Source organism: Ochotona princeps, chromosome 9 (genome assembly GCF_030435755.1).
Source record: "Ochotona princeps isolate mOchPri1 chromosome 9, mOchPri1.hap1, whole genome shotgun sequence".
Lineage (NCBI taxonomy): Eukaryota > Metazoa > Chordata > Mammalia > Lagomorpha > Ochotonidae > Ochotona > Ochotona princeps.
In genome coordinates this window covers 19,932,593-19,952,262 of record NC_080840.1, presented here as the reverse complement: position 1 = coordinate 19,952,262, position 19,670 = coordinate 19,932,593, and the positions used below count along the sequence as shown (strand labels likewise).

The window sequence follows — 19,670 nt, the reverse complement described above, 5'->3', positions numbered from 1 at the left end:
AGATACCTCTCAACAAGTGCATCCACCTAGGTGTCTGTGTGTGTGTCTCTCTGTCCCTCTGTGTGTGTGTGTGTGTGTGTATGTATGTATGTAATTCTGCCTTTCAAGTAAATACTAAAAAAAAAACGGTAACTAAAAAAAGAATAAAGGGGATAGATGTTGGATACACAGGATGGGTTTACGTCTCTAACACTTTTGCAAGCTGACTTCAAAAGTTACTATCAGTACAATTCCTATCCGAGGCCCCACCTCGTCCATGATTTTGCTTTCTGAAATTTCAGTTGCCTAAAGTGAACTGTGGCCCAAAAATATTACATGGGAAACATTCAAGAAAAAATTTTAAAATGTTAAATACTTTCACTGTAGTTCTTTTGCTATAAAGTATCCTATTTTATTATTAATTAATGTTGTTAACCTCTTTATTTTGTCTAATTTATATACTAAATTTTCTAATAGCTATATGTTTAAAGCAAATAAAATACAAGTATGTATGGGTTGATTATCCACAATTGCAGATACCCATGTGGGTCTTAGGACTATATTCCCTTCAGGTGAGGCAGACAGCTACCGTACTACAAATTAGAATCACAGAGCCAAATAAGGAAGACCAAACTAACAAAGTACGCTATACAATCCTCATTTCCTAAAATTTATGTAATTCCTCCAACCAACATAGAAATCAAATGATAACAAACTATCAAAAATTACGGTGAGGGGCCCAGAGCAGTAGCCTAGTGGCCAAATTCCTGACCTTGCTGCTCCACTTCCCATCCAGCTCCCTCGCGTGGCCTGGGAAGGCAGTAGAGGATGGCCCAAAAGCCTCGAAACCCTGCACTCACATGGGAGATCTAGAAGATCCAAACCCCTGGCTTCAGATCGGCTCAGCTCCAGCCACTGCAGACACTTGGGGAGTGAACCAGCAGATGAACATTTTTCAGATCTTTCTATCCTCTCTGTAAATCTGACTTTCCAATTAAAAAATAATAATAGAGGCCCGGCGCCGTGGCCTAGCAGCTAAAGTCCTCGCCTTGAACGCATCGGGATCCCATATGGCCGCCAGTTCTAATCCCAGCAGCTCCACTTCCCATCCAGCTCCCTGCTTGTGGCCTGGGAAAGCAGTTGAGGATGGCCCAACGCATTGGGACCCTGCACCCGCGTGGGAGACCCGGAAGAGGTTCCAGGTTCCTGACTTCAGATCGGTGCGCACCGGCTGTTGTGGCTCACTTGGGGAGTGAATCATTGAACAGAAGATCTTCCTCTCTGTCTCTCCTCTCTGTATATCTGACTTTGTAATAAAAATAAATAAATCTTTAAAAAATAATAATAATAATAATAATTTTTTAAATATATGGTAAGAATGGTACTGCTATGCACGTGTGTAGAGACACATGGGGTGAACAACCTTACCTTCATCAAACTCGTTATCGTCCTCCGTATGTTGGGGAAACGGAAAGCAGTTGGTGATTTCAAGCCGATCTTCTACAACCAGGCCCAAAAGCACTCCTTGAACCACCTCGGTTCCTTGACCTTCTTCCTGATAATGTTTGATAATCTTTAATACCACCTACAAGAAAATGCAGAAAGGGGTTTAAAAATCACCCTGCTTTCTAAGAAAAACAAATAAACCATAATAGCAGGTTGGAAAAGCACAAAAGTTAGTCGAATTAAACCAATGTCAATCTAGCACACCATTGCCTTTAGCACTGTCTAAATTACACAGTTCCCAGGATGTAAATGCAGGTCATGAAACTCCATGAATTTGAAGCAGTGTCTGAGTTTCGAGGTCAAGGTTCTCAAGACAGTCCGGCAAATCAAATAACACCCCCTTCAGCCTGAGGAAGCACTGAGGAAGTGATCCACTTACAAGAAAGATGACGCTGTGACATGAAGAAAAGGCCATCAGTACGACACAGAGTGAAAGCCCTCAATTCTCTGGGTACAGCACTGCAGGACCTTTCCTTCATACTCAGACCCCTTCACGACAATGGGAGGGAGAGCCGCCGAGAAACCTGGTCAGTAACAGGGAACACACAGAAAACCTGGTATCCTGTACTTTCCACTCGTCCTCAGCAAGAGGGATTCAATAAATAATTACTACTAGAATAAAGAGTTCTTGAATTACTGTCTGCTTGAAGTGTCACACAAAGGTACCACAATGTACAACTGCATAGTTAATATTGCAGTTCATGATAATAATCGCCCCTAATAATTCCTACAACACAGAGCTGTTGATATATGGAAAGTGCATTGACCACTAGTTCAGCACCTACTTGTTATTATTAACAGTGATATTTAACAAAAGCCGATGACTTCCAAGAACTAAAAGGCAACACAGCCTAAAATCTAAAGTTCTCACAGGAAGGGCCAAGTATGTGCTGGGCAGAAGCAGGCTGGACTGCAACACCCATTGGTTCCAGTGGAAGTCAGGGCTGAAAACAGAACCAGCCCAGCAATTGCAACCACCAGCTGATTGTGGTGATGGGCTGTGCTGGGCCCTGTGCTTGCTAGAACACACAAGAATCTGGTCTGGGAATACCTCAAAGTTTCTTTGTAGATCTCCCCAATCTAAATGCTGGACTCAGAACCCTAACCAAGAAAAGACAGAAGACAGAACAACTCAATCAACCACCTCAGCTATACGTTAGCAGTGAAATACTGGGCAAACGGAGACTATATGATGGACTATGTCAATCAGTGGATTCTTCAACAGCCTCATTGTGCTTGGAGTGGCGAGATTGGCAACATTCATAACTGGTGAACTATCAAAACCACTTGAGCAAGAATCTCGGAGCATGCCCCACATCTGGGACCTGGGGTGGGTGGGAGGCCAGGTGGGGCTTCTCCCTCAATATCCCCCTTTACCTCAGATACATGAAGGCAACAATATGGAAATACTAGTCTTACCCACTTTCCTATAGCCCTTGACCCTTTTTACCCTAATTAACTACGTAAAGATTGTCAAAAATAAAAAATGAAAAAACAACAAAAAATATAAATAGATAAAGTTCTCACAGGGAAATTAAGCCTAACAAGAAAATAAAAACGTATTAGCATTTTACTAATTAATACTCATTTCAAATAACTTCACAAAAACACTAATTAAAAAGGACAGTTAACTCCGAGGTACGCCTTTACAGTCTATCTTGAAATGATAGGATTGGAATCCTGAGCTTTTGCACTGTAAATCTTTATTGAATTGGATCAGAATTCTAAACATTATAAATTTTTATCTGCTTTTTGCTCTGTGACAAAATAAACCATTATGTATTTACTCAATATCATGTAGCTGTTGATTTTCTCACAGATATTGCTATAAAACCCCCCAGTTACTTTGCTCAATGTGCTTCCTGTTTATGGCAAAAGGTGGCAGCCCAACTGGACATTAAAATCATTTAACTCACCAAAAAAAAAAAAAAAAAAAAAAAAAACCACCACTAATTAATAACCACTTAGCAACAAGGTACTCTTATTGACATTATATGCTAAACAACATTCTACCTATTTTTACATGTTATTACTCACGGGCCCGGCAGCCGTGGCCTAGCGGCTAAAGTCCTCGCCTTGAACGCATCGGGAGCCCATATGAGCGCCGGTTCTAATCCCGGCAGCTTCACTTCCCATCCAGCTCCCTGCTTGTGGCCTGGGAAAGCAGTTGAGGACGGCCCAATGCATTGGGACCCTGCACCCGCGTGGGAGACCCGGAAGAGGTTCCAGGTTCCTGACTTCAGATCGGTGCGCACCAGCCGTTGTGGCTCACTTGGGGAGTGAATCATCGAACAGAAGATCTTCCTCTCTGTCTCTCCTCTCTGTATAACTGACTTTGTAATAAAATAAATTTAAAAAAATAAAAATACATGTTATTACTCACACAACCACCTTTGGAGAAAAGCATTGCAATAGTCACATTTACAGGAAGAAGAAAGAATGGCTAAAGGCCATACATTTAGAAAGTGACGGCATTTAAACTCACGCAAACTCCAAAGTCCACCTGTATACTTCAGTAACAAGATATTGACTTTCAGGCCTGGTGCGTTGTCCTAGCAGCTAAAGTCCTCGCCTTGAATGCACCGGGATCCCATATGGGCACCAGTTCTAATCCCTGCGGCCCTGCTTCCCATCCAGCTCCCTGCTTGTGGCCTGGGAAAGCAGTTGAGGACGGCCCAATGCATTGGGATCCTGCATGTGCATGGGAGACCCGGAAGAGCTCCTGGCTCCTGGCTTCAGATCGGCACAGCACCAGCCGTTGCGGTCACTTGGGGAGTGAATCATCGGATCTTTCTCTCCATCTCTCCTCCCTCTGTATATCTGACTTTGCAATAAAAATCAATAAATCTTTAAAAAAAAAACTGACTTTCCTATGAGCAACTGAACTGATAATTAAAGCACTGAGTTAGCAGGAAGGACAGGCATCTGGCCTTGCTGTTAAGACTCCATGTGAGAAGCCCGCTTCCTCTGCACACTGCGAGTCAAAGTCTCCGCTCTGTCCCTAATGCTGATCCCAGGTGACAGCAGACAATGCCTCAGTGTGTGGGTCCCTGACACCCAGACTGAGCCCCCAGCTGCCAGTTTCTGCCTGGCTCTGTCCAATGCTGCTGGTATTTAAGGAGAGTAACAGTTAACGGGAGCTCACCCATTCAGTCTCTGCCACTCAAATAATAAAGCAAAACACCTTAGATAAAAATAAAAAATACAAGTGTGTTAGCAAAGACCTTATTACAAGTACACAAAAAAAGCTTTTAAGAGAATACATATCTCTGGAGCAGACAACGCAGTCAGCAATATTAAGGAAGAACACCAACTGATGGCACCAGCAGACCTTCAACACTCTGAAATGAAGGATGGGCTCCCACTGGGCAACAGTGGGCTAAGCAACACTGGCATCCCCTATGGGAGTGCTGGTTCCACTTCCAACCTATCTTCCTGCTGATGCACCTGGGCAGCAGTGGACGATGGCCGACCAAGCACTTGGATTCCGGCCACCCACTGGGAAATCCAGAAGGCAGTCCTGGCTCCTGATTTAGACTGGCCCTCTCCCGGCCTCTGCAGGCATGTGGAAGCTGAGCAGAAGGACACAGCAAGCGCATGCTCGTGTACAATCTCTCGCTCTCTAACTCTCACACTGTCTCTGTCACTCTGCCGGCTTTTTTATTTTTTAAGATTTTATTTATTTATTTATTTATTATTTGAAAGTCAGTATGACAGAGGCAGAGGAAAAAAGCAGAGAAAGACAGGCAACTTCCACTATTGGCTCACCCTGAGATGGGCACAATGACCAGACCTGAACCAAGTTAAAGCCAGGAGCCAGAGATTCATCTGGGTCTCCCACACGCGCACCAGAATCTCTCAAACTCTTGGGGCACCCTCTGCTGCTTTTCCCAGATACCAGGGAACTGGACTGGAAACGCAGCAACCACGACATGAGGCTGATGCCCATATGAAATGCCAGGAATGCACACAGCAGCTTTACTTGCACCACAACACAAACCCTAACATTCCTGGAGGAAACATCTCTCCACTGTAAGAAAGGGTATGAGCCGAGCTCCAGCATCTACTAGCAACACTCCTCAGAAAGCTATGCAATCTTCCAAAGTTTTAATCTTCTAATTTGTAAAACAGCCCAACACCTAATAGCATGATTGATATTATTAAAAATGAGATATGCAAAATACTTCAGTAATGATACACCAAACTGATGAGTTATTCCAAACACTTCTGCCAGCTTGCATAGATAACCTAGATTCCTGAGTAGTTAACCTTATATTGGAGTCATTATTTTGGCACAGTTTCACAAAAAAGCCAGGTCAAAATATCCTTATACAATTTCAATCAGAACAAAGAGAAAACATTATTATACTTATTTCAATATAAGTTACTGCCATCTGAAACAGACATTTATCTCACCCTTTTAAGTATCACTGGACTATTAACATTCCTCTTTTTAAATAAAAAGATTTATTTATTTGTTATTGGAAAGTCAGATTTACAGAGAGAAGGAGAAAGAGAGAGAAATCTCTTCTGTACACTGGTTCACTACCCAGGTGGCCGCAACAGCCAGAAGGGAGCCAAGCTTGAGCCAGGAGCCTGGAGCCTCTTCCAGGTCTACCATACAGGAACAGGGTCCCAAGTCTGTGGGCTGTCATCAACTGCTTTCCCAGACATCAAGCAGGGAGCTGAATGGACAGTAGAGCAGCTGGGACACAAACCGACACCCACACAGAATTCCAGCAGTTGCAAAGCAAGGAGTTAGCCACCAGGCTACTGCACAGGGCCCTATATTCATTTCATAACAACGACCTAAGAACAAATTACTGACAGGACCCAACCACTGAGGGTAAAGCCCAGTGGTTTGATTACCTGTCACAAACAATAAACACAAATATTAATAGATAGGAAAACTGTAAAGTCTTCAGAGGCATCATCAGACTCACTGTGAAAGGCAAGCCTGAGGCCACGAGTGGCAGTTTCAGGAAAGACGTCAACTGTAAAGACACTCTGACATTCAAGGCTGCCCCCCCACCAAAAAAAAAAGCCAAAAGAGAGGCTAGATTACTTAAGTCATTTCCAACTCTAAAATGTATAACCTTGCCATTTTAATATCTGGTGAAATAAAGCACTGAGAAAAACATTATCACTGAAAGTAAGTTGACTCATTCTTCATTTTGACATTTTATGGTCTTCTATTTCTTGGAGACACATTAAAGTCTCAATTCTTTATTCCAAATTATAATGTAGATGGGTACAACGCTTGCTGCAAAAGTTAGTTTGCCACTTGGAAAGCCCACATCCCATATCCACCGGCCTGGGTCCTTACTCTGGCTCCACCCTCCAAACCAGCCTACTGCTAACGCACACCTTGGGAGTCAGCCCACATGGCTCGGGTGGTTGAAATCTCCAGCATCCATGCTGGATGCCCAATCTAGGTCCGGGGCTCTGAGATGCTTACCCACACCTGGATGCTGTAGGCACTCAGGAGACGGAACACAGAACAGAACTTAGTATGTCCCAAATTCCATGGTCTCTGTGTCATTCCAAAGTAAGATTTTTCCCCCTAGTTTTAAACAAAAAAAACGGATATACATACTTTCTCTATCCTATCTAGATAACCAAGAATCTGCCAAGAATCTCTGTGTGTCTGTGTATAAACACATGTGTTTTACGGATTAGCAGTCTCTGTGGGACAATCTAGGTTCTGCGAGGTGTCACATCTTTTAAAAAAATCTCATGAAAAAGAAAAGATGTTTCACTGACCAAGTCCTCAACACCCAGCTCAAGTACTGGCTCATAAAAGATCTGGAAAAATACCTGATAAAGGGCCTGGCATGGTAGCCTAGTGGCTGAAGTCCTGCCTTGTATGCACCTGGATCCCATATGGGTACCCATTCATGTCCTGGCCACTCCACTTCCCTTCCAGCTCCCTGCTTGTGGCCTGGGAAAGCAGTCAAGGATGACCCGAGGCCTTGTGACCCTGTACCCGCGTGGGAGACCTGGAAGAGGTTCCTGGTTCCTGGCTTCTGGATCGGCACAGCACCTACCGTTGCGGTCACTTGGGGAGTGAATCAGCTGATGGATGACATTCCCCTCCGTCTCTCCTCTTCTCTGTATATCTGATTTTCCAATAAAATAAGTAAACCTTTTAAAAATTATTTTAAAAACTCTACTAAGAACAGAACGGCACTTAAGCATGATTTCCTAAACACTCCAGTAAGTATGCCTTAAAAGCAAGCAGTCATTTAATCCTTACAACCAGCCTGTGAATGCAGTTATATTATTTTCCCATGGTACACAAAGATACCAAGGTAATCTTGCAAGTATTATCATATGGAAGACAGTATGCAGATTCCTCAGAAATCTGAAATGAGGTTTACCATGACCTACTCCTGGGAATTTACTCGAAAGGAATTAAACTTACAAATTTTTTGTACTTCCACTTTTATACAGCAACTCAATACACAATAGCTAAGATATGGAATCAACCCAGAAGCCCATCAACAGATGACTCACAAAGAAAATTTAGGGACATTGCCATGGCATAGTAGGTTAAGCTTCTGCCTTTAGCACTGGAATCTCATGTGTGCACAGGTGTGAGTTCCAGCTGCTCCACCTCCAATTCAGTTCCCTGCTTATCATCTTGGAAAGCAGCAGAGAACGACTCAAGCCGTCTCCTGCATCTGTATTTGAGAGCCAGAAGCAGCTCCTGGCTCCTGGCTTCAGGTCGGCGGAGCTTTGGCTGTTCTAGCCAGCCACTTGGGGAGTGAACCAGCAGACACAAAGATGGATGTCTCTCTCCTTCTTTGCAATTTCGTTCAAATAAAACGTCAGCAAATTTTTAACTGTTTGTTTTTAAAGATTTATTTATTTTTATTACAAAGCCAGATATACAGAGAGGAGGAGAGACAGAGAGGAAAATTTCGTCCGATGATTAATTCACTCCCCAAATGAGTGCAACAGTCGGTAGGTGTTGCGCCAATCCGAAGCCAGGAACCTGGAACCTCTTCCGGGTCTCCCACACGGCTGCAGGGTGCTAATGCTTTGGGCTGTCCTCGATTGCTTTCCCAGGCCACAAGCAGGGAGCTGGATGGGAAGTGGAGCTGCTGGGATTAGAACCGGCGCCATTATGGGATCCTGGGGCGTTCAAGGCGAGGACTTTAGCCGCTAGGCCATGCCGCCGGGCCCAAATTTTTTAATTGTTAAAGCCCATCTGACCCAAAAAATTTTTTAAAAAGGAAAATGTGGTATAGACACACTATAGACCACTACTCGCCAAAAAAAAGAAAAAAAACCCTGTCTTTTGCAACAAAGTGGATGCAACTAGAAATTATGCACAGACTTCAAAATTTTCACACCACCCTACTTCTCTTTCAGCTCTGTACCTCTCTGAACTTCGTGAAGTGTGCTGCGATATCACCATCTGAACAAACTCCCTGGAAGTCAGTTAAAAAATCTGGGTGGGGTTTCCACTGGATTTAGGAGTTCTCGTTTCTTTCTGATCTGCTTCTAGGTTCTCCAATGATTCTAACATCCTACTAATGCCAGTGTTTAATAAAGCAAGAAGGCCCAATCTTCCTTTGGTTTTGTTTTATTGTATGTCCTCAAGCAATTGAACGCATGTTGCCAATTAAATCACAAGTTTTCTTTCCTGTGTTAAAACTAGAGTTGCTGAAAAATGAGGACCATAAGAAATACATATTCAAAATTAACATTTTATTAATAAAAATCATAAATATTGCTCAATAAGAGGACCTCAAGTGCTCCTCAGAACCACATGTATTGCACAAAAATCAAACTAGCGGGCCCGGCACAGTAGCCTAGTGGCTAAAGTTCTCACCTTGCATGTGCCCGGATCCCATAAGAGTTCCAGTTCTAATCCTGGCGGTCCTGCTTCCCATCTAGCCCTCTGCTTATGGCCTGGGAAAGCAGCTGAGGATGGCCCAAGGCCTTGCGACCCTACACCTAAATGGGAGCGAGCCCCGGAAGAGGCTTCAGATCAGCGCAGCTCCAGCCATTGCGGCCACTTGGGGAGTGAATCAGCTGGAAGAACTTCCTTTCTGTCTTTCCTCCTTTCTGTATATCTGACTTTTCAATAAAAATAAATAAATCTTTAAAAAATAAAAAGAAAACCCTTTCCTTAAAAAATAATAGTAGTGACTAGGTTTCTTAAACCTATAAATTTGAGAGGAAATGAGGATTCTTCCACCAATTATTCCTCAGGGGATAGAAACCAACAGGCCAGTAGAAATCTATTATTACCCAATTCTACACCTGCAAACATTCTGTCCCATTAGGGGTCTCGGAGCCCACTCTACCTTCTTCGCTCTAAGGTCTGCTCTCAGCAGGCAAGTCTCCCAAATTTCGGAGGACTGCCACCACCCTGAAAGATGTTCTCTCTGTAGAAACTACCTTAACTGAATACTTTTTACTACTAATGTTTACCATTCGGTATACACTGTTTGAGCACAATACTATTGGAAAAGTGTCTGGCCTTAAAAAGAATAAAACCTAACTTTGCCCAAGTCCAAAGCCAATAAAGGACTTAACTTCTAAGACAGAATTATTGTAAATATTACAGGATAAAATATAAACATCAATCTAAATCATCCAATGAATTACTTACAAGTCAATAAGCCTATAATTGTAAAGCACTGAGGATGGATAAAATCCTTTATTCCTCAGAAATCTCTAAGAATCTCTAAGACTTCTCTAATAAAAATCTCAAACATTATCAGTTCTATACTGCAATTAGATTTTGTGGCCCCTTTAATGGAGTCTTCTCCTGACACTCACAAAGCTCCAAAGTCCTGTTTGCTCCTCAAGTCCTGAAAACCTCTGCTCAGTTCTTTACCAGGCACTGTCAGTTCCTAAACCCAGGCAACCAAATCATTAGTTCCGAAGTTGATCATTAGGTCAAGTATCCGCCACTGTTCGGCCTACATCAGATTGAAACTGAGTAGCTGCCCACCTTTGCACAAGAAGGACTAGGACTCAGCCTGATAGCTGTACCCTTGCATGGACAAAACCCTCGCAAGCAAAAACTAGTGCAGCAGAAACACAATAGCAGAGGCTTCAGAAAGCAAGGACACCACCTACTGACTTAAGCCTGGTCCTGCTGTGGGCTCCAACACTCAGAAGTTGCCAGGACAACGTATCTGTAACCGGACTTCTACTTCCTGACTCCATGAAACTCTCCTCAGACACCTGACCAGAGACAGAGCTGGTTTTCATCCATCCTCATGTTCACCAGCTACTACTTTATAAACTTTTCTTAAAAGAGCAAAGCCACAGACAGATCCAGATTTTGTGTGCTTATAGAAGGCAACAAACCCACTTCATTTACTAACAATACCAGCGAACATTTTACAACCGCCAAAATAACATGCTTTTTGATTAGTTAGACCAGTAACCATGGCAATCATGGAACATTTTGCACAGATCAGGCTGCTTCTCCTTAATTTCTTTCATTTATTTGCTAATTCATTCAATTATATATTTACTCACTGGCTTCTCCAGGCCAGCCCATAGCACAACCCTGGGAATACAGAACTAAATCTTAATTGACTGGGATGATATTCTACCAGCTCTAACTTCGGACCAGAAATGGTCTCCCCAAGAAACTGTTCAACCCATCTGGACAATAAGTAGCTGGACTCTATGCTTGGTATACGTTTGCAAGGAAAGAATCTTGATTGAATTTGAACTGTAATACTGCATCAAGGTGGAGGAATCCACCAGGGGGGAGGGGCGTGGGGAGGGGTGGGGGGGTTCCCAGAGCCTATGAAACTGTCACATAATGCAAAATAATTAATAATAAAAAAAAACTAAATCTAAAACTAGAGTAAATGCATTTACTTTCAAGAAGCTCCTATCTCAGAGTTAAGCATCACACTCTATCCACACTTCTCAGAATATTTATGGCACCAGATGCTATGTACTTAGTGATTTCATTTATATGAAATTCTGGAAAGCCTGCCTGGAGCTAGGACAAGCGCAAGAATACAGACTAGACGGAACCTGGACTCCAAGGTCTGAACTGTATGTATCAATTACACAATCGTCTAGTCCCTGAAACTCAAACTTTTTATTGAAAATGGACTTTACTGGGCCTGGCTCGATAGCATAGTGGCTAAAGTCCTTGCCTTGAACACACAGGGACCTGGATGGGAGTGGAGCCACTGGGAATAGAACTGGCGCCCATACGGGATCCCTGTGCTACCATGCTGGCCCAAGAAAAGATTTTTAAAGTCTGATAAGGAATTAATTAATCCATCTATGAATTCAGTTTCAGAATTCCAATATACCGTGAAATCCTACGAAGTCCCAGGAACTAGGTTAAGAATCACCACTATATCCTTACATTGTCTATAATGTAAAATACACATAATATTAACTTGTACATAAGCCTAGGTCATCAAAAACAAACTGTACTTTGTTCTAAATGAAAAAGTGTTGCAGCTAATTTTTTTTCTGCTACATTGAAGTGTCTGGAAATTGAGGTTACCCAGGGAGAAATCCCAGACCCTATGGAGTTGAACCATAAAATTCAAAATAAAAAATAATATTTAAAAAGCAAGGCACAGAAACGCAAAAGTTAATTTTAGTTTCTAAAAGAACTTGTTTTTATAAAACATTTACTTCCTCCCAACCCCAGAAAGACACCTATGCTACCCAACACTCAAAGTATATTTCGTAAGTTACACAAACTAAGCAAGCACTCAAACATGAAAACCACACATGTACTTGAAGAGATCTACGAAACCCATAAATTCCTCTCCCCTGTTTTTTCTCTACATCGTTAAGCATTTTCCTGCAAATTTCATTCACTGAGTTCCCAGAGGCCCATGGCTACCAAAAGCTTCAAAGTTTAAAACTTAATAAAAATTCACTACATATGTGCAGGTACATAATCTCACAATTAACAGCAGCATAGAAAAGCAATTCTTTCCTAAATCTATTAAGTTTCATTTGTTTTTAACTCTAAAGATCTCAAATAATGATAAAAACGTAAGAGAAAGATTTTTCTCATTTATTTTATTTTTAGTATTGTTTACACAGTTGAGAGGGAGCAACACAGTCATGTTGCAACACCCTAGAGACCCCCATGTGGGGATGAATGTTCTGCGGATATTATTGGAGTGGTTTGGATAGTTCTGACAGTCATCGACTTCATTGCACCAGGGTTACAATGAAATGTTTCCAAGTTCTACTGGCTAACCAAGTCCACCTTAGTGCACCCACAGACCCTCTACTTGCTAAAGAACTTGGCCAGGAGAGCGGTCCAATCTGTTGTGCCTTCCATCCTGATGGGAGACACTAGAAATTCTCTGCTAGCCTAGATGAGCTGACTCAGGACCCTATGTGCATCCCCACATGCTGTCCACTGCACAAGCATCAGCAACTGCAGAGGCTCCATTCTGATACATGCACTCCAAGGTTGCACCACATGCAACCTTGTGCTCAGGGTTCCAGTCCAGCAATCTAGCTGGAGAGTAGTCCAGGAAACCATGCTTGGGGTGACTTCAGACTTGACTCTTACGTGCACCAGCCAGTGCAGGGTCAGTTCAGTCCATCTCCTGCACCGTCTCCTGCAGCTACCTGCTCAGTTCTCCTTCCAGTCCTATCTTTCACGTGAACCAATGAGAGCTGCAGCCTAGCCCAGCCTAGCCCAGCCTAGCCCAGACCAGCCCACCACAGCTCCAGCCTTAACACATACCAACAGGGGCTGTGGCCTAGCTGGGTTAACCCCTCAATACCTCCATCAGGCCTGCCCCCAGACCTGGTTACCATTATCACAGTGAACACTTCTCTCAGGAAACGCCTCCCTTTGGGACACTCACATACCACATCGGAGCACCAGTGCCAGTCCTGCTACTCTTTCAATCCAGGTTCTGCCAATGCATGCTGGCTCAAATGCTTGGAGACCTGCTACCCCCTGGGAAACCGAGACAGCATTATGGGCTCCTGGCTTCAGCCTGGCCCAGCTCCAACTGTTGCACACATTTTGGGAGTTAACTAAAAGGTGGATGATTCTCTTCCTTTCTCCTCCTGTCACTCAGCCTTTCAAGTAGATGAAAACGACTGAACATTATACCTTACCAATTCTTATTCTGCTAGGTATCCAGTGTCTAGTCAATGAGTGATTAAAATTTGACAAATTCCCTCATGGCATTGACATCTGTCACCTCAAAATGCTTACAATCTCCAGACTTGTGCTCAGCCTACTAAGATGCAAGTCAGAACATTAAAAATCATCTGAGACACGCATTTAGCCTAGAGGTTAACATACCAGCTGAGAGCCCACATTTCTCAGCTCAGGCCCCAGGTTCCAGATTCCTGCTAATGCAGACGCTAGGCGGTGCTGACATGGCACAAGGACTCAGGAGACTACCTAGCAGACTCAGATGATTCCAGCGCCAGGCCTCTGCCCCAACTGTTAGTTATCTGGGAAATGAATCAGCAAACGGGGACCATTTTCTTTCTCTCTGCCTGTTACACTTGATCTTAGCTAAAAGGCCAAGAAGCGATTGTCTTTGCCTCTCAAAAAACAATTTTAAAAAAGGGGGGAGGTCTTAATGAACTGTCTGACATCAAACTTCCATTTTTGCTAAGTGTTACCAGTCATCTGGACCTGGAGCTATCTCTTTTAACAAAAACACCCAAGGTTTCAGGACTTTAAATATGCATTAAAATCAAGACAGTAATTACACTGAGTTACCCAAAATATTCTGTATATATGTAGATGAAATTTTCCTTTAAGACATCATCCTAACTATAAATAAAAACAAGGTCCATGTCTAAAAATATAAAGGCAAAGTTTGAATTGCACCAAGAGTCGGGCAGTTGAAAAATAAGTAGGGCAGGAAACAAAATTTCTGGCTGGCTTTATTCCAGGGAGGTAGGGCTAACAGCCTGAATTTCTCACATCAATCATCGTCACAAAGAGTTATTACTGTAAAAGAATGTTATTCTCAAAGAAACGGTAATGCCACAAAATCTCCCCTTAGCATATTCTGTAAAGTCAATACCTAACCTTTCACTTATTTCTAGCTTCTATCTGTGAACTTGGCAGTTTTCTTATTTGGTTAAGCCTAGATCATTTTTTATAACATGGAAGAAAGAAGGTAGTTACTGCCAAAGTATAAATTCAAAAAACAGAAAGTTGCATTAGTCTTAAATTTAACACATTTTATGACTCAATTGGGATAGGAGTTCCATTTCATAACTGGCTGAGTCAAACAATAAATGGGATTTAAATCATTGCTGTTAAGTTTTGATGTGAAAGAAATTTAAGTAACGTCAATGGAGGAAAAAAATTATTTTGCTCCTGACACACATGGGATTAGTTACAATGCTCCAATATACTTAATCAATATTACTTCTGTAATGTTTCAGTTTTAAAAGGTCTATTTCACTATTATTCTCTTAGATTTAACACTCATTGATGGTCTTTATTTTTAAAGTTGAATCAACTAGTACTTATTGGAACAATGGAGAACAGCAATGAAGTCTCGAAAAAAATCAAGGAATGACACTGTTCTCATAAAAATTAGTCCTGTGTGTGGGCATGAAGCTAGTCATGCAGTGACGCACTAAGCTAATCCTCCACCCTGTGGCACCAGCACCCTGTATGAGCATCAGTGTGTGTCCCAGCTGCCCCACTTCCGATCCAGCTTTGTGTTTGTGGCCTTGGAAGGCAGCAAAGGATGGTCCAAGGCCTTCAGCCCCTACGACCACATGCAAGGCTGAGCTCCAGCCTCCGGAGAGCTCAGCTATGGATATTGTGGCCATGGGGGAATGAACCAACCGAAGGAGGACCTTCTCTCCCTCTCTTTCCTAGCCCTGTAAAAGCAGGGTCAAATAAAAATAAATCTCCTAAAAATAAGAAAGAAAAATGATCTAACCAAATGCATAAAAAAGGTCACTGTAATTTAAGGTTGACTGACAAGGATGTTTAATTTATAAATTTCTATTTTACCTACTAAATATACATAACCAATCACAAACGTTTCCATGTGTAGCTGGAACATAATTTTCCTAAAATGAAACAAGTACAGATTTAACATGACCCTAACCAAAATCCTAACAACAATCCTCTAAGAAATAGAAAAGATGATACTCAAGTTCATCTGGAAACACAACAGTCCAAGATTAGCCAAAGCTATCCTCAAGAATAAAAATCAAGCTGGAGGAATCACATTACAGGGCAGCGGTCATCACAACAGTCTGGTACTGGTACAGAAACAGAGAAGATCACTGGAACAGAACAGAAAGCCCAGAAGGAAGCCCACACGTGTACAGCCAACTCATCTTCAAAAAGGGAACAGAAAAGTGAACCAGGGCAAAAGTCTGGTCTCTTCAATAAATGCAGTCAGCACAACTGCACAGCAGCCTGCAAAAGCAAGAAGCAAGAGCCCGACCTGTCACTGTCGAAAAAAATCAGCTCTAAATGGATTGAGGACCTCAATCTGCACCCAGAAATCAAAAAACTATTGAAGAAAACATAGCAAGCACTCTCCAAGATATAGGAATTGGGAAACAGTTAAACCAAAAGCACAGGCAGTCAAAGCCAAAACAAACAAATAGGACTACATCAAGCCGAGAGCTTCCGTACAGCAAGAGACGATCAACAAAGCGAAGAAGCAATCAACAGAATGGGAGAAAATCTTTGCTCACTATATATAACAGATATATGTTATAACCAGGATTTATAAAGAACTTCAAAAACTCAGTGACAGTAAAACAAACAACCCTATGAAGAGATGGGTGAAGAAAGTGAACAGGCATTTTTCAAAAGAACAAATTCAAATAGCTAACAGACATGAAAAAATGCTCAGGCTCCTAAGCCATCAGGGAAACACAATGAAAACCACACTGAGGTTCCACCTAACTCCAGTGAGATCGGCCTACATTCAGAACTCTGCGAATACCATCAGGCATGGAGGTGTAGAGGAAAGTATCCTCTTCCACTGCTGGTTAGAGTGGAGGCTAGTAAAACCACTGTGAAAGTCAGTATGGACTGTGCTAAGAGAGATCAGAACTGATCTGCTGTATGACCCACCTTTCCCACTTCTGGAAATGTATCCAAAGGAAAGGAGAAAGGGATCTGTAACCCTATATTCACAGCAGCACAATCTACAATAGTGAAGACATGGAAACAGCCCAGATGCCCATCCAAGGAGGGAGAGGGTAAACAATCTGTGGTACATCTACTCCATGGAATACTACTCAACCACTAAAACGAATGAAATTCTACCATCTACAACCAAATGGTCCCAACTAGAGATCATTATGGCTCAGGGAAAGAAGTTACTCAAAAGGATAAATATCATGTTTTCTCCGATTAAGGCAAACCTCATGCAAAATACAGGATCGACAGCCCTTTCAATAGCATTCGTGCTACATCTCAGGGGTTTTGAACTTTTCATTCATTCAGAAGTTCTCTTTTTCTTATTTCCTGACTAACTCATTGGTCACATAATAGCATCATTTTCTTCAAGAAGGTTTAATTTTCTTCTTCAGGGCCCAACACCGTGGCCTAGTGGCTAAAGTCCTCGTCTTGAATGCCTCGGGATCCCATATGGGCGCTGGTTCTAATCCCAACAGCTCCACTTCCCATCCAGCAGGGAGCTTGTGGCCCGGGAAGGCAGTCGAGGACGGCCCAATGCTTTGGGCTCCTGCACCCGTGTGGGGACCTGGAAGAGGTTCCTGGTTCCCAGCATCGGATCAGTGCAGCACCAGCCGTTGCAGCTCACCTGGGGAGTGAATCATCGGACGGAAGATCTTCCTCTCTGTCTCTCCTCCTCTCTGTATATCTGACTTCGCAACAAAAAATAAATAAATCTTAAAAAAAAAAAAAGAAAAAAAATTTTCTTCTTCATTTCTTCAGCAACACACTGGTCATTCGGTAGCATGTTATTTAACTTCATTTGCTGTAAACTTTCTATTTTTCTTTCTGTTCTTGATTTTGTTTTATGGTCTTTCATTTATTTAAGGGGATGTATACTAACTGTGTAATAGAAATTATCATTTCCAGATGTGAAGATACAATGCAGCATGCATCTCTACCTCCAAATCAGAGACGGACTCCCAATGAAACTGTTTTGACAATAGACACTGGGCTACTACCCATACTACAATGTCAGGACACACTTAAATAGCAGAATGATGGACTTATGACTGTTTATGAAGGACTATACCTCTGTAATGATTTAGGGGAAATCAGTGGGGGGCGGGGGATCTGCGAAGAGGGTAAGGGAAATCCTACAGCCTACAGAACTGCATTATAAAATACTAAAATAATTTTTAAATGTAAAAACAAATAAATACATAAATAAGTAAAAATGACTGATAAAAAGGCTGAGGAGGAGGTGCATTTGGTAAGGTAGTTAAAATGAGCCTGGAGTACTCAATCTAATATCAAAGTACCTGGGTTCAAGTCCCAACTCCACTATTGATTCTAGCTTTCTGCTAATGCAAACCCTGGGAAAAAGCAAAGCAGTAACTCAAATACAGGCGGGTCCCTGCCACGTAGGTGGGACATGAAGAACTCCTTGTCGGGTACCGACTTTGGCACGGCCAGCACTGACTAGCACTTTATTCTTTGTTCTTAAAAAAGAAGCTTACCTGAGTAAAATGAATTTCCTATCACACAAAACAAAAACACTGAAAACTGCTATGAACTCTCCAGTTCCTAACACGTTTACTCAGGAGCATGACCACGCCTAAGTAAGCACTTAACAAGTCTTCAGGTAAGGAACACATTCGATGCAGTCCCACAACCAAGTGGGAGTCCTCATTCCAACTCTGATTCCAGCTTCCTGCTAGTTTATCCTGAAAGCCAGCAGGTGAGTGGTCATCTGACACCATAGAAGACCTGGCCTAAGGAACAAGCTCCCGGCCTAGCCCAGCCCCAGCTGTTGCAGGCACTGGGCAACGAACCAGCAGATACAAGATCTCTGTTTGCCATTCAAACAAAATTAAAATAACTTGCACTTATAAAATTTGTAATATGTACTAAGAGACTATATTATTGTGATAATATGGAGGAAAAATAGCAGGAGGGGAAATGAGAGGAGGAAGGGAGGGGAAGGGTAGGTATATGTATTGCTGAAAACCATAAAGAGATAAATGTATCGCTAAATGGGCAAAAAAGTTTAAGTGGAACATTTTTTTAAAGGGTCTTTTGGTAAGGTTGTGGGCATTTTAATTGTAAATTTTTTCTGCCCAACAGGGAGCAGGACTTGCTAGAATAGGTCCAGAAAAGGAGGGAAAAAAATTTAAAGCGTAGTGAATGTCACTGGCTCTTTGGAAAGACAGTTACAAGACAATGGAAGACAATGAGACTTTCCGTTCATCACCTACTTTTTCCTCTCAATTTGTGCTCATGCACACGAATTACCCAGAATAATGGCTGTGTTTAATTAAACAGCGTGAACAAATCAAAAGGCTTTTATAACCATGAGGTAATAAGCAATCTTTTTCTGCTGGAAGACCTTCAGAATGCAATGGAAGGTTATGATTTCTTTATAAAATGTAAAATACGAAGTTTTCTTCTTTCCAAAAGGAAACTATTTCAGCTTTATTTATTTTTAAGAGCTACCAATAAGCCCAATTTGAACATAATGATCAGGCAATGAGTATTCATTTTTCAAAGAGATATTGAGTTCTACAGTTACAATCAAGAAAAACTGATAAGCAGGCAATCCAGGGAAATCCTTAAGGACTATGAAGATAACTCAGCTGTCGGCAACTACCTAGGCTGCCTTATACCCAGGCAAGTTTTACACTTCTGCAGAAAAGCAGCCATTGCTGGTGGGCATCCTGGACCTGGCTACCGCCAAATCTGTGTTAACTATACCAGTGTGCCAGCAGAGCTGCCTAGTTTTTTTTTTTTTTTAAGGTATGCAGGCAAACTGGGGGACACTGGGCCAGGACACATCAGCCCAGCCCCAGGCCCACCATGCTGCTGCCAGAGGAAGGAGGTCATGTTGGAGTGGCAGTGGCTGCGGGAATGTTTGACAGGTGACGAGTGATTTCTAGGAGCTTCTACAGACCAGGCAACTGCAGTCTCAGGTAGGAAAGGGAGCTGAGACCAGCTGGTTTAGAGGGATCAGATGTCAGCCCAAGGCATCCACACGCTCAGGAGACCTGGGATGTGCATAAAGGGCATGCCTGGCTCC

At 42.4% G+C, this 19,670-nt stretch overlaps 1 protein-coding gene across 1 annotated transcript in view; it reads right to left on the bottom strand.

Annotated features, from left to right (window-relative positions):
* The window catches only part of EIF3H (eukaryotic translation initiation factor 3 subunit H), a 95,560-nt gene that overhangs the window by 67,476 nt on the left and 8,414 nt on the right, over nucleotides 1–19,670 (bottom strand). Inside the window, exon 2 of the mRNA XM_004580690.3 lies at nucleotides 1,408–1,564. Within this exon, the coding sequence (XP_004580747.1) occupies nucleotides 1,408–1,564 (157 nt within the window). The remainder of the gene's footprint in view (nucleotides 1–1,407; nucleotides 1,565–19,670) is intronic.